Below are 13305 nucleotides of genomic sequence, written 5' to 3' on the forward strand. Positions count from 1 at the left end.
CAGTAGCTACAAAAATGAAGCGTAATCCAAAAATGAACGATTTAAAAATCACAGAAGTAAAATACCTGTCCTTGATATTATTCTACTCTTACCTCTTACAGTTTTCGAAACTAAAACCTCCAAACTGAGGCTGACACACATGCTGTCGCCATGACCCAAACTCTTATTTCCAGGAAATGGCCCGGCGCTAGAGCTCAGTGGAACGCACTTTCCCTCTGTAATAAGCATAAACATGTCTGAAAGCGATTTCTTTAGTCTAGTCCATTTATTTCGAATGGTGACCCGAATTGTATACACTCACTGGCCATTTTAATCGGAACACGTGTATGCGCAGTGCGTGATTGTTACACTCTTACATTCTTACAGCACAATGACATAGTCGCTAGCACCTCTATATGAGGCAGTAGTCACAACAAAAACACTTTTGACCTTTTTGGTGACCTTGACCGGATGACCCCCAAAATGTTGGCGGTTCTATTTGAGACCAATGTTACAATCTATTCTGAAAGTTTCATGAAGATTTATCCAGCCATTTTCCCATAATATCGTTAACAAAGAAAACCGACCGAAAACAATACCTCGCCCCCTGGCGGACTCCGTCCCGGGCAAGATAATAATTCTGGAGTCGGGCCTGATTTTACCTGCTAGACAGTACTCAAAACTCATGTCAACACATTGGACAGTTAAATCAGCTAGTGGAAGGTTTGCTACTTAGCTGACAGGATGATTTAGGTCTGCCAAAGGAAAGAGATCCGGGTCTGGACATGACTACATAACATAAGTACGTCGTAACATTATACTTACTCTATCTGCCTCATGAAGGTTTAAATGAAGGTCCAAGTGTCTCCTTTGTTTAAATTTGTGTCTCTAGTGTTTGACTCTTTCTCTGTCCTCTTCTCAGCCTGAAAGCCATTCTTTCTAATCCACCGGCCAATGGAACATTAGACCTCTCTGGCATTCCTCTGGGAGTGAAGGATATGGAGCGGCTGTGCTCACACTTGCAGCGACATGCATCTCGTGTTTTCAACCTTGAGCTGGGATTCACAGAGCTCACAGATGAGGCCTTTCTTCTGCTCCTGCCCACTCTGGCTTCGCTGCCTCGGCTTGAGACACTGGCACTCAACGGCAACAGGCTGACACGAGCTGTACTCAAGGAGCTCACGGACACACTGAAGGAACCCGAGCGCTTCCCTAACATCACATGGATAGACCTTGGAAACAACGTGGACATCTTCTCACTCCCTCAGTCATTCCTAGTGAGCCTGCGTAAGCGCTGCCCCAAGCAGGGCAACCTGCCTACCATCATGGAGTTCGGAGAGAGCCAGGCAAGTGAGCCAGACGCTCGGCCAGATGAGGATGACACGGATAACACCGACGATACAAACAAGACACTGAGTCTGGGTGAGCTCAGGTCTGAAGTGGACTGTGAGATGGATGGGGAGATGGAGATTGAAGAGATGATGGAGGAGCTGCTCGACTTCGATAGAGAGGTCAGAGGTCCAGATGATGAGGACAGCGTGTGGACCATGGAGGAGCTGAGGGCTGCAAGAAGGCCATATGAAAGACAAAGCAGTGTGAAAAAAGCAACAAAGGCTGAAGGTGAGGAGGACACACACAGCCGGAGCTCACAGCTGTCCTGTTCTAGTCAGTCACAGGACTCCTCAGCAGCCTTCGGGGATGTCGGAAAGGACACCAGTGTGGATCAGGTGCCTTGTTCTTCAGGCAACCTGACCTGAACAGACTTGCTCGATTTAGAAATTGTAGCCTTTAAACTTGTCTTGTCCAAAGAGTCAGGAGAGACCCTGCATTAGACTGTTTACAGGTCAGCCTGATGAATATCAAGCTAGTAAAAGATTAGAGGAGATGACTCATTTAAACGTAAAGGACTGTGTGGTAAACAAATGATATTTTGTGTATTTCATGCATAAAATGAAAACCTATACCACTTATGAGGTATAACAATCATATTATATAGAGTAAGGTAAGGTAAGATACCCTTTGCAGTTTATATGCTTCTCTTTCAGGTCCTAACAACAAACTTTTACCTATGTGCCTGTCTGACCCTGTTAAAGAGGAGTGTGTGCAGATGTGTGATGGTTTGGCCGAGACTGGGTGTGCATGCTTTTCCAGTGCACATGGCAACTGAGATATGGAGAGAAACTCACCAGCCTGACATTGTTAGACTAGCTTGGACATATCCTTCTCAGTCTATGCATCTGTTCCTCCATCCCGAGCAAGAAAATATGTTAAGTAGCCTTTAAAATGCATGTCAACAGCATCAGAGCAGCCTGTACGCCTGAAGAAAAGCAAGAGGAAACCCAATATTTCAAGGATGCCCTCAGTTCAACTGTAGAAAACGGTTGTGCTTTATGACGGACCGGCACCAAAGACCCAAGGACAGAATAACATTAAAATAAACATAAATATCCCGATTATTATATCAAAAATATATCGAAAGGTAACAAAGCTTTGCTCTTCTTTTTACACAGGCACTCTAACCTTCTATATAATTGCAGTTTATTTGGTACATTTTAATATAATCACCCAGCCATTGTATTATAGACTACGGTATTTGTTTGAAATATCAGTTTATGACACAATTATAGCTTCCTTTTTTTTTTTCACTGAGTATTTCTTCACCAGCGCATACTCATGCACCAGTAGATCCAATCTTCAATATATTCAATTTCTTATATACATTTTATGATATGACTCCTATTATCTCTCACCATAATAATTACAAAATCTGTGAATGAGCCATTTTCAGGTCTTACTCTGTTGTTCTGCTCTTTTACAGAGTTTCGGTAATAAATATCTTATTTTGTAAGGACCTATTCATGTTGTAGTTTGGTTGATATAACCTGACGATCCTAGTGAGGCAGTTAGAAATTCATCATGGTACCAGATACACAGATAACACATCTTCAGAATTTAATTCTTCAGAAGCCTCAGGCCAGGAGAAATATTAGAAATATAATCTTAATATTCAGACCATGGTAATCTAAGGGCCTGTGGTCGAACAGGCTTATTAACATATTAAAGAAGAAAAATTCACCCTGAGCAAATGTATACGTATTACTGTTTTTGAACATGTTATCTTCAGTAGCGTTCAAGATTTATTTCTTAATGAAAATCTTAATTGCCTTTTTTTTAACTTCTTGGTCAATTTCCAATTTGGCTAATGGTTTCCTTAATTACTCACAATGCCATTCGACTTCTTGCTGAATAGTGGTGCCAGAGCGAGTTAGTTCTTGCTTCAGTTCTACTTTAAGAGACTGATGCAGCAGCACTTTAGACTTTAGTCTATTCAGCTGTCTCACTTCCGGCACGGTGGTGTAGTGGTTAGCACGGTCGCCTCACAGAAAGAAGGTTCCGGGTTTGAACCCAGCGGCCGGCGAGGGCCTTTCTGTGTGGAGTTTGCGTGTTCTCCCCATGTCCGCGTGGGTTTCCTCCGGGTGCTCCGGTTTTCCCCACAGTCCAAAGACATGCAGTTAGGTTAACGTGGGGTGGCCTTGGGCTGAAGTGCCCTTGAGCAAGGTACCTAACCCCTGACTGCTCCCCGGGCGCTGTAGTGTGGCTGCCCGCTGCTCTGGGTGTGTGTGTGTGTGTTCACTGCTTCAGATGGGTTAAATGCAGAGGATGAATTTCACTGTGCTTGAAGTGTGCATGTGACAAATAAAGGTTTCTTCCTCATCTGTACACTCTGCTCAAACAGATAACACTCTAAAGCTTAAAATTTCATGCTTACACCACCGTCAATGCAATCGTGCATGATATAATGTAGATTGCTTACTAGTCAAACCAAGTCGCTGCTATAACTCAGGACATTTGTGTCAACAACATTTGCTGTCTCCACTATCACTAGGAGGCGGCACGGTGGTGTAGTGGTTAGCGCTGTCGCCTCACAGCAAGAAGGTCCGGGTTCGAGCCCCGTGGCCGGCGAAGGGCCTTTCTGTGCGGAGTTTGCATGTTCTCCCCGTGTCCGCGTGGGTTTCCTCTGGGTGCTCCGGTTTCCCCCACAGTCCAAAGACATGCAGGTTAGGTTAACTGGTGACTCTAAATTGACCGTAGGTGTGAATGTGAGTGTGAATGGTTGTCTGTGTCTATGTGTCAGCCCTGTGATGACCTGCCGACTTGTCCAGGGTGTATCCCGCCTTTCGCCCGTAGTCAGTTGGGATAGGCTCCAGCTTGCCTGCGACCCTGTAGAAGGATAAAGCGGCTAGAGATAATGAGATGAGATGAGACTATCACTAGGTCAGATTTCTTATATGTGACCATGAACTTTGCTAAAAATTGGTCATTGAGAAAAGAAGCCCTTGCTCTTTTGATTTTTAGGCGATATCAGCAAAATCTGACCGATATCCCTTATGTTTGATATTGCTGAATATTTTTTCCTATTAAACATCATAAGCTATGTTTACATGCACACATTTTTTGCACTCAAAATGAATTCATTTCAATCAGCAATCCTGCACATACCATTTACATGAAAATTAACAGTTAGATGTGCATGTTTATACTGTTTGTCCCAAACATAAAATCACAGTAGAATTTCTGACATGCACCTAATCCTGTATCACCGGCTTACTCTACTCCATAAAGATGGATATGATGAGTATTTTAAGAAGAAGAAGAAACCTTTATTTGTCAATGATTCGCATTGTAGCTACATGACTTGGTGCTAATCTCTCCAAGTTCTCCCACATCAACCTATTAAGAAGAAGAAGAAGAAACCTTTATTTGTCACATGCACACTTCAAGCACAGTGAAATTCATCCTCTGCATTTAACCCATCTGAAGCAGTGCACACACCCAGAGCAGTGGGCAGCCACACTACAGCGCCCGGGGAGCAGTCAGGGGTTCGGTACCTTGCTCAAGGGCATTTCAGCCCAAGGCTGCCCCACGTTAACCTAACCTGCATGTCTTTGGACTGTGGGGGAAACCAGAGCACCCGGAGGAAACCCACGCAGACACGGGGAGAACATGCAAACTGCACGCAGAAAGGCCCTCGCCGGCCACTAGGCTCAAACCCAGAACCTTCTTGCTGTGAGGCGACAGTGCTAACCACTACACCACCGTGCGCCAATCGTATCGTTACTTTTATTTATTTTATTCAAGCAACAATTGGAAACAAACCTCCTCATAGAAGTTCTGAACAGAAGAAGGCGAACACAGGATAATTTGTTTTGAAATGCTGTTCTGTCCAGACTCATACCTTTGCTGCCTATTCCACCCCAAAACAAGAGGACTGTGGATGAAAGTCTGAAGCAAGGACTGGTGGGACAAAGTTATCATGCATGTTACATGTTTTCATGTTTCTGTCGTCAATAAAATGTCATGATGTAATCACTGTGCGAAGGCGTACTGAACATGTCCAGGCGTTTACAGTCCTATTGAGCGTTTACATGGCTAATATTTTCCTGTCGAACTGATTATCAGATTTCGACAATACCTCTTTCTATCTGATTAAATTATCAATCAGAATGGGGTATTTCATTCTAGCTGTTGACGTGAACAAATTTCATGAATCCGATTATTAATAGATTATTAGTGTCCATGTAAATGTAGCTCATTGTCCCCGTGTGACATCAGCAAGGCAGACAAGTCCTAACTTCTCAGGAAAAACATAAATACAGCACTGGCTAACAAATTTGCACCAGAATCACCAAGCCTTCTTCTTTCGACTGCTCCCGTTATGAATCGCCACAGCGGATCATCGTGTTCCGCGTATTTGATTTGGCATAGGTTTTACACTGGATGCCCTTCCTGACGCAATCTATCCAGACTTGGGACTGGCACTAGGTATGCACTGGTTTGTACAACCCCAGCGGCTGGGTATTTTACTATAATCGATATGTCTTTTAAACCGTGGAAAAAAACAGAGCACCCAGAGGAAACGCACACAGATATGGGGAGAACATACAAACTCCACACAAAGGCCCCCGTCAGCCAGAACCCAGAACCTTCTTGCTGTGAGGTGACAATGTGAACCACGGCACCACCATACCAGAATCACTAAAAACATATCCAGGGTGAACTTTTCCTTTAACACTAAATACACAAGTACAGTAGTCTCTAGAGTTCCACAGCATCAAACACCGCTGCAGCTTCACCGCTCACTACACAGGCATCAGGAAAAGAAGCTGCTGTAGATTCTTTACTGGTGGACAGATATTAGACTGGTGTCTGGGTGTCTGATCTTTATAAATGTTGCTTATTGAAGGATTAGTATCAAATTAAAGTAGGTAAATATCAGGCCAAGCAAAAAAAATAGTGCAAATTATTGTGCAATCAGCAGGATGTGCAAAAATAATAACCAAAAAAAAAATAAATTTAACTTTTCAGTTGTGTCTCAGTCAAATACACTACCATTCAAAAGTTTGGGGTCACCCAGACAATTTTGTGTTTTCCATGAAAAGTCACACTTTTATTTGCCACCATAAGTTGTAAAATGAATAGAAAATATAGTCAAGACATTTTTCTGGCCATTTTGAGCATTTAATCGACCCCACAAATGTGATGCTCCAGAAACTCAATCTGCTCAAAGGAAGGTCAGTTTTATAGCTTCTCTAAAGAGCTCAACTGTTTTCAGCTGTGCTAACATGATTGTACAAGGGTTTTCTAATCATCCATTAGCCTTCTGAGGCAATGAGCAAACACATTGTACCATTAGAACACTGGAGTGAGAGTTGCTGGAAATGGGCCTCTATACACCTATGGAGATATTGCACCAAAAACCAGACATTTGCAGCTAGAATAGTCATTTACCACATTAGCAATGTATAGAGTGGATTTCTGATTAGTCTAAAGTGATCTTCATTGAAAAGAACAGTGCTTTGCTTTCAAAAATAAGGACATTTCAAAGTGACCCCAAACTTTTGAACGGTAGTGTATTTGATGATGTCTAAAGCTTGAATCTGAGCCATGAGTCAGATCTTTATTCATTAAGTTAATCTGGGACTTGTAGCTACAAATAAGCCTCTTATTTCATGGAAAATTGAAATGATCTCACTACGGACGGTGGCGACATTCAGTGGTCACTCGAGCCACTGCAAATACTATCATGCTATTTTTAAGAGCAGAAGAAAGTGTGTGTGTGTGTGTGTGTGTGTGTGTGTGTGTGTGTGTGTGTGAATTACTATATATAAAAGGTATGATCATATATATATATATATATATATATATATATATATATAATTATACCTTTTATATCTCATAATTTTTATATCTAATAATTGTTATGGCATGTTATGTGGTGCTTAATCTTTACACAGTGTGCAAAGGGATATAAATATTCAGCATGACTCATACTTTTCAAATAAACTACACCCAAATAAATGTTAAACATTGTGAACAGAAGTGTGGTCTTTGGTTTGCATTTCAGTTTAAGACTTTTATGTCCCTGTTATTCCTCTCAAGACAGAACATTATGGGTTGTTTTACAATCAGGGTACAAAGTTTGTGTCACAGGGGCCCAAAATTCAAATTGATTCAAACTGGTTCTTGTACCAGTTTTTAAGTGAAGGACGAGTTAAAGAACAGATTTCAGGTAATTTTTGACATGTGTGTATGGTAGTTTTGTGTAATCTGCTATAAGACGGGAGAAACAAATGAAGTGATTCTCGGAGAGGACTTTTTTTTTTTTTGACAATTCAGAATCCACTACTTCCAGAGTGCTTTTAAATATAAGGCTGTAAGCTTTGTGTTAGTTGTCTCTAATATTTATGTCCCAATATCTTGACCACATTTTAGGATGAAAATAATCATTTTAGATATGTTATTTTATATTGAAAAATTAGCTGTCTCGGAGAGGAAATTTTTTTTTTGCACAATTACATACTAATTTGATCAAAATAGTCTGAAAACTTACTGGCATTCAACATTAAAGCTTAACTATGTTTCCAATGATATGGAACCAAATACGTGTTTTATGGTATAAAGAATGATGTAAGTGCATCCCTTTTGGAGCTACCTGTGGTCAAAAAAGCACTTTTTCTAAATGACACGAGTAATTTTGCTAAATATGACATATATTGCCATACATTCACCAAAAATAACGTTAGCACCATTTTTTTTTTTTTTTGCATGGTAAATAGAGCTATCACAGGGCTACAATAAACAACCAAGTTTATTTAGTCAAGCCTTTTGATATTGAAGATAATAAGTGTTGAATGTGACTTTTAGCTTGCGTACCCTGATTGTTTATTGTAAATTGTAATTTCCTGATCAGAATTGTATAGCCTTTTTCGGGCACTTAGGATATATATAGCATAACAATGAGAACGTATCTCATAATTATGATTTATTACATCGTAATAATCAGGACATTTCTTTTTTCTTTTTTTTTTCAAAATTATGTCTTAACATCTCATTATCATAAGTCATAATTATGAGATTTTAAGTCAAGTCATTATATAGGACAGCACGTCATAATTGTGAGATACCAAGTCAGAATTATTAGATATAAAAGATATAATTGTGGTCTAATTATCTCAGAATTAAAGGAAACCGTTATATTATGGTGGTGAAGACTGGCCTCCATGAAACGGTTATTTCTGGAAGGTGTCGAGAGTGAGCTGGAGGGTCCGTGACGTCACATCCGGGAAATAAGGGCAAAGATTGTTTCACCAGTCCGCCATTTCAAATATTTGAACTTCCCCAGTGACAACTTCGGGTCCTGGTGTAACTGTTAGTCGGGGTGCCATAATTTATCTGCTGATCTGGGGAGAGCGGCTGCGGGTTGTTTGTGCACATGTGCGCTGGAGCTGTGGCGCTGGTGGGTTTCGGTCCGGTTCTGAGTAAAGGCGGATGCTGTGGGACGCGTTTAACGGCGGAAAGGGGCTGAAGTTTTTTTTGTATGAGCTGAGCTGAGCGCGGCTGGCGGATCCGGACACACAGCAGGCCCGGGTGAAGCCTCGGCTTTTGGGTGGCAGCCATGGCCGGACACTTCGACGCGGAGGACCGGGGTAGCTGGTACTGGGGCAGACTTAGCCGACAAGAGGCCGTGTCCCTGCTGCAGGGACAGAGACATGGCGTGTTTTTAGTGCGGGACTCTATCACCAGCCCCGGAGACTATGTGCTGTCCGTGTCAGAAAACTCTAAAGTCTCCCATTATATCATCAACAGCATCAGCAACAGCCGGCAGTCCGCTCCGGGTAAGAGCCTGCGCTAATGCATGGACCGCCTGGCTAACTTGTTTTAAAACGACGCGCTTATTAATTTAAACGTCTCCTTTTTATCCACAGCAATTTCATATCCACGACATAGTTTCTAAACAACAAAAACGGTCATATTTTATAAATGCTTAACGCTTTAATATTTGAATTTCGTCCATTAGCTAGCTAGCTAGCTAGCTAGCTAGCTAACGTTAGCCGCATGCTAACGCTCTCTGCAACTAGCATTATTGACGTACTGCACATCTTTTAGGAAGATTTATTCATGCATGTGTGAGTCGAGTGGGTTCTAGAAAGACTATTGGACCACTTCCTATAGAATTATTATATTGACAAGTCAACTTGAACTCCATTTGTTAGAAACCATAAAGCTACAAGGAGTTCCCGTTAGCTTTGCTAGTTAGCTTGCAAAATAGCTACCTAGTCAAATTCCATGGCCATGTAGTTATAATGCAGTAGATTCAGAAAGTCACAAATATAGACGTGGAGTGGAGTTTTGTCTTTGCACACCACAATGCAATATTATTGAGCTTTTGCATAATTTTTTTTTTTTAATTTAAGTCTTTGGCATTGATGTGACCGAATGAAACGTTATAATTTTCACAAAAGGACTCCTTAAAGAGCCATCTTAAGTCCCAGTGAAGACTTGGATATTACCAAAATGCTTTTAAAATGGCAGCACAGGTTGTAGGTCTAAACTGTCTTCTGTAATCTTGAGTACAAATGCTTTGCTTTGGAGAAGAGAAATTCCAGCGGTCATAGCTGCCTTTGATTCAAGACAATGTAGGCATTTATACAAACTTGCTATTTGTTCACTAGGCGTTATATAATCTCTCGTCTCCCTCCTTCAGGCCTGGCTACTTCTCGCTTTCGTATTGGAGACCAGGAATTTGATGCACTACCTGCCCTGCTGGAGTTTTATAAGATACACTACCTGGACACCACCACTCTGATCGAGCCCATCAACAAAGCCAAGTACTCGGGGATTGGTGTCGCTAGCGCCGGGCCAGGAGGCGTTCCGCAAAGGCTTGAAGAGGAATACGTCCGTGCTCTGTTCGACTTCCCTGGCAATGACGATGAGGACCTGCCCTTTCGAAAGGGTGATGTCCTGCGGGTTTTGGAGAAGCCTGAAGAGCAGTGGTGGAATGCACAGAATTCAGAAGGCCGTGTGGGGATGATTCCTGTGCCGTATGTGGAGAAATTCCGGCCAGCTTCTCCCACGTCAGGGACCATGTGCGGTGGAGGAACAGGCACTGTGGGTAATTCAGATGGCCATAATTCCCAATCCCCTCCTCTGCTCGGTGAGCCAGGCCCGTATGCCCAGCCCACGTCTTTACCCAACCTGCAAAACGGGCCCGTGTTGGCCAGAGCAGTTCAGAAAAGAGTTCCCAATGCCTATGATAAGACGGCTCTTGCTTTAGAGGCAAGTTTATCACTGAGAATATGCAACTTGCTTTCTGTTCTTATTGTGTTCTTGCATTAACATTTTGTCCTCTGTTTCAGGTCGGCGACTTGGTAATGGTGACAAAGATCAACGTAAACGGGCAATGGGAGGGCGAGTGCAAGGGAAAGCGAGGTCATTTTCCCTTCACGCACGTGCGCTTACTGGATCAGCACAACCCTGATGACGACCCGAGCTGAGATTGAAGACTAGTTTTCCTATACAGCCCTTAAATGCGCACACCCTCTCCTCTCTCACCTCATAACTGACGTGCCCAGCAGTAGCCTCTTCTACTAGATCCTTTTCCTGTGTCCGTTCATTCTGTGCCATTGTGTCATTCATGCCAATATATACAGCCATTTCCTGATTAGATCTTATGCGGTGATTGAAGTTAATCGTTCAGTAGACACTAAACACCATGAACATTTTCTTTAGTTTACCATAGATTGAATGTTGGTGTGATTATTGCACATTTTAAAAGAAAAGAGAAAAAAACGAAACAAAAAAGGGCGGGGGGGGGGGGGGAAGAGAAGTCTGCTTGGACTCCATTTAAGCAGTTTGGTGTTGCTATAAGGGACTGTTGCTCTGCGTTTGAGTAGCATACACTACTCGTACTGATTTGCTAAAATCCGGCTGCATTGAAGGGGATTCGTTTGGAGCCTTCCATTACACTACAAATAATCTACCATGTGATTATGTACAAGATATCTGAGAGAAAATGCTGATCATACACGTATTGTTTACTATTACATGCTTAATTTGTATTTCTTTAAGCATTTTTGTGCACACAGAAGTATTTTTGTGTTGAGTCTTGTTAGTTAAACCGTCCCTTTCACTTCTTATTGATCACTACAGGAGAGGGTTTCTGGACCGTGGACACTTTATTTAGCAGTTACAAATCAGTTTTGGTTGGGGGGGGAAGCACAGGGTCATTTGATTGAACTTGTGTGTCTGTCTGTTAAAAGTAGTTCTTGCAGTTTTTTTTTTTTTTTTGGCGATACCCCACTAAAATGTCATCACATGAAGATGCCACTGATTTTACCACTTTGATATACACAGTGAGATTGTATGTCACTGTGTGTAAAAGTTGAACGCCTCAAACATGTCTCTCTAGAAGTATATAGGACACTACAGTAGTCTTCATCTATGATTGTTTTATGTATCTGTAAGCCAGCTGAGTATCAGTTTAACTGTACAGCAATATTTGCAAATCACACATCACTGCTTCATAGTGCCAATGTTATCACTCGTTATATATAACAATAATAGTTTCTTTAACCAGCTGTTTGCCTTTATTGCAAAAGTACCGAATAACTGAAGCAAATCGTCTTTAATATAGCCTCATAAAGAATGGATAAGATAGTGTACAAGAATCGTAAAGAGCCCTGTTGTATTTAAACAATGTATTCCACTTACTGTAACTGTTTACCACTTTTTGGAAAAAAAAAATGGAGCTAATGAAATTGACTTAATGAACAGATCTATAGCATTGATTTGAAAGACCATCAGAAAACACCCGGGGCATGATTATTGTCTGCAGTCCTTTGAATGATCAGACTTAACATCGTGTTTAATCATTTGAATAGGGACAATCGCCTGAAAAATCTCTCCCTCCGTTATATCTGCAATGTGAAGGTTGGGTATGAAGAAATAAGTCGAATTTCTACACGTCACATTAATGAAGGATTTATTTCTGCTTTAGTGTTAAATACAATTAAAACAAGTATTCAACTATGGAGCATCAAATCTCAATTGAAGTATAGACCGGTTTCTGAAGGTCTACGCCATAACTGAATTCCAAACATTTAATAAGCCATAAAACAGGTGTTTGCATTGAACAGAAACTTAAACTGAGCCCAGTTTTGCAGGCTGTTTCTAGTACACATTACAAGACATCACCTTCCTACCTGATTTTCATATTTTTGTCATAAACTGTGTAAAATGAAGATCCGTACAGGCTTATGACAAGTCTCATGTCTGAGATGGTTTAATCATTGTTTGTTTCATTCCTAGTAATGACTAATGTGTCTAAAAAAATAATAATAAATCACTGTGTGCTATGTCCAAGTTGGCTGAGAAGTGACCATGCCCCATACGTTTTTGTACTTTAAGTATTATTTTTATTGTCTTTAGTAAAAAAAATTATGTATTAACTTGACATTAATCTACGTTCATCTAAGTCCTTCATAAAAAATCTTAATGTGGTTTTTTGTTTTGTTTTTTCCTTTCTTGGATCAGCCTGTTCCTGTACATGAAATGAAGATAACCCCCAATAGTAAACTATTTAAACCCTGTTCTTTGGACTGTCAGTAATTTTGAGCAGCATACATGACTGATGTACAAGCTTTCGTTACTGTCAATTGCAGATTTGCTTAAGATCCAATGTTTAGTTAAAGATACTATATATATTTCTTTATTATTAATCTTTAGGAACCACTTGAACCTGGTAATGGTGAATCCAAAGTCTATTCTGGGAAGACTGGGTGTGAGATGGGGATTGGATAGGATGCCAGTCCATCACAGGGCACCATGCATACAAAATCACATACTTATTCATGCTTAGGGGAAATTTAGCATAGTCAATTCAGCATAGTATCAGCAAATTTTGGGAGTTAGGAGGAAACCCACAGGGAGAACATGCACTGACGCAGACAGTAGCCCAGTTCAAGATTGTACCTGGGACCCTGGAGC

General features: G+C 41.2%; 2 protein-coding genes across 2 annotated transcripts in view; both read left to right on the forward strand.

Moving 5' to 3' along the window:
* Positions 1-2542, forward strand: part of lrrc75a (leucine rich repeat containing 75A) — a 76067-nt gene extending 73525 nt beyond the window's left edge. The window contains exon 4 of the mRNA XM_060943962.1: positions 902-2542. Coding sequence (XP_060799945.1) covers positions 902-1736 — 835 coding nt within the window. The 3' untranslated portion in view covers positions 1737-2542. The remainder of the gene's footprint in view (positions 1-901) is intronic.
* A 6071-nt stretch (positions 2543-8613) lies between these two features.
* Positions 8614-12908, forward strand: crk (v-crk avian sarcoma virus CT10 oncogene homolog). Its single transcript, XM_060898069.1, has 3 exons — positions 8614-9155; positions 10025-10596; positions 10677-12908. Exons 1-3 carry the CDS (start codon positions 8936-8938, stop codon positions 10812-10814), a joined length of 930 nt encoding a protein of 309 aa, XP_060754052.1. The 5' UTR covers positions 8614-8935; the 3' UTR covers positions 10815-12908.
* The last annotated feature ends 397 nt before the right edge of the window (positions 12909-13305 follow it).

Source organism: Neoarius graeffei, chromosome 17, assembly GCF_027579695.1.
Source record: "Neoarius graeffei isolate fNeoGra1 chromosome 17, fNeoGra1.pri, whole genome shotgun sequence".
Lineage (NCBI taxonomy): Eukaryota > Metazoa > Chordata > Actinopteri > Siluriformes > Ariidae > Neoarius > Neoarius graeffei.

Bases quoted from the DNA above. Each gene is read 5' to 3' on its own strand.
- crk (XM_060898069.1), top strand. From the start codon at position 8,936: ATGGCCGGACACTTCGACGCGGAGGACCGGGGTAGCTGGTACTGGGGC. The intron at 9,156-10,024 runs GTAAGAGCCTGC...TCCCTCCTTCAG, and splicing joins CAGCCGGCAGTCCGCTCCGG to GCCTGGCTACTTCTCGCTTT. The intron at 10,597-10,676 runs GCAAGTTTATCA...CCTCTGTTTCAG, and splicing joins AGACGGCTCTTGCTTTAGAG to GTCGGCGACTTGGTAATGGT.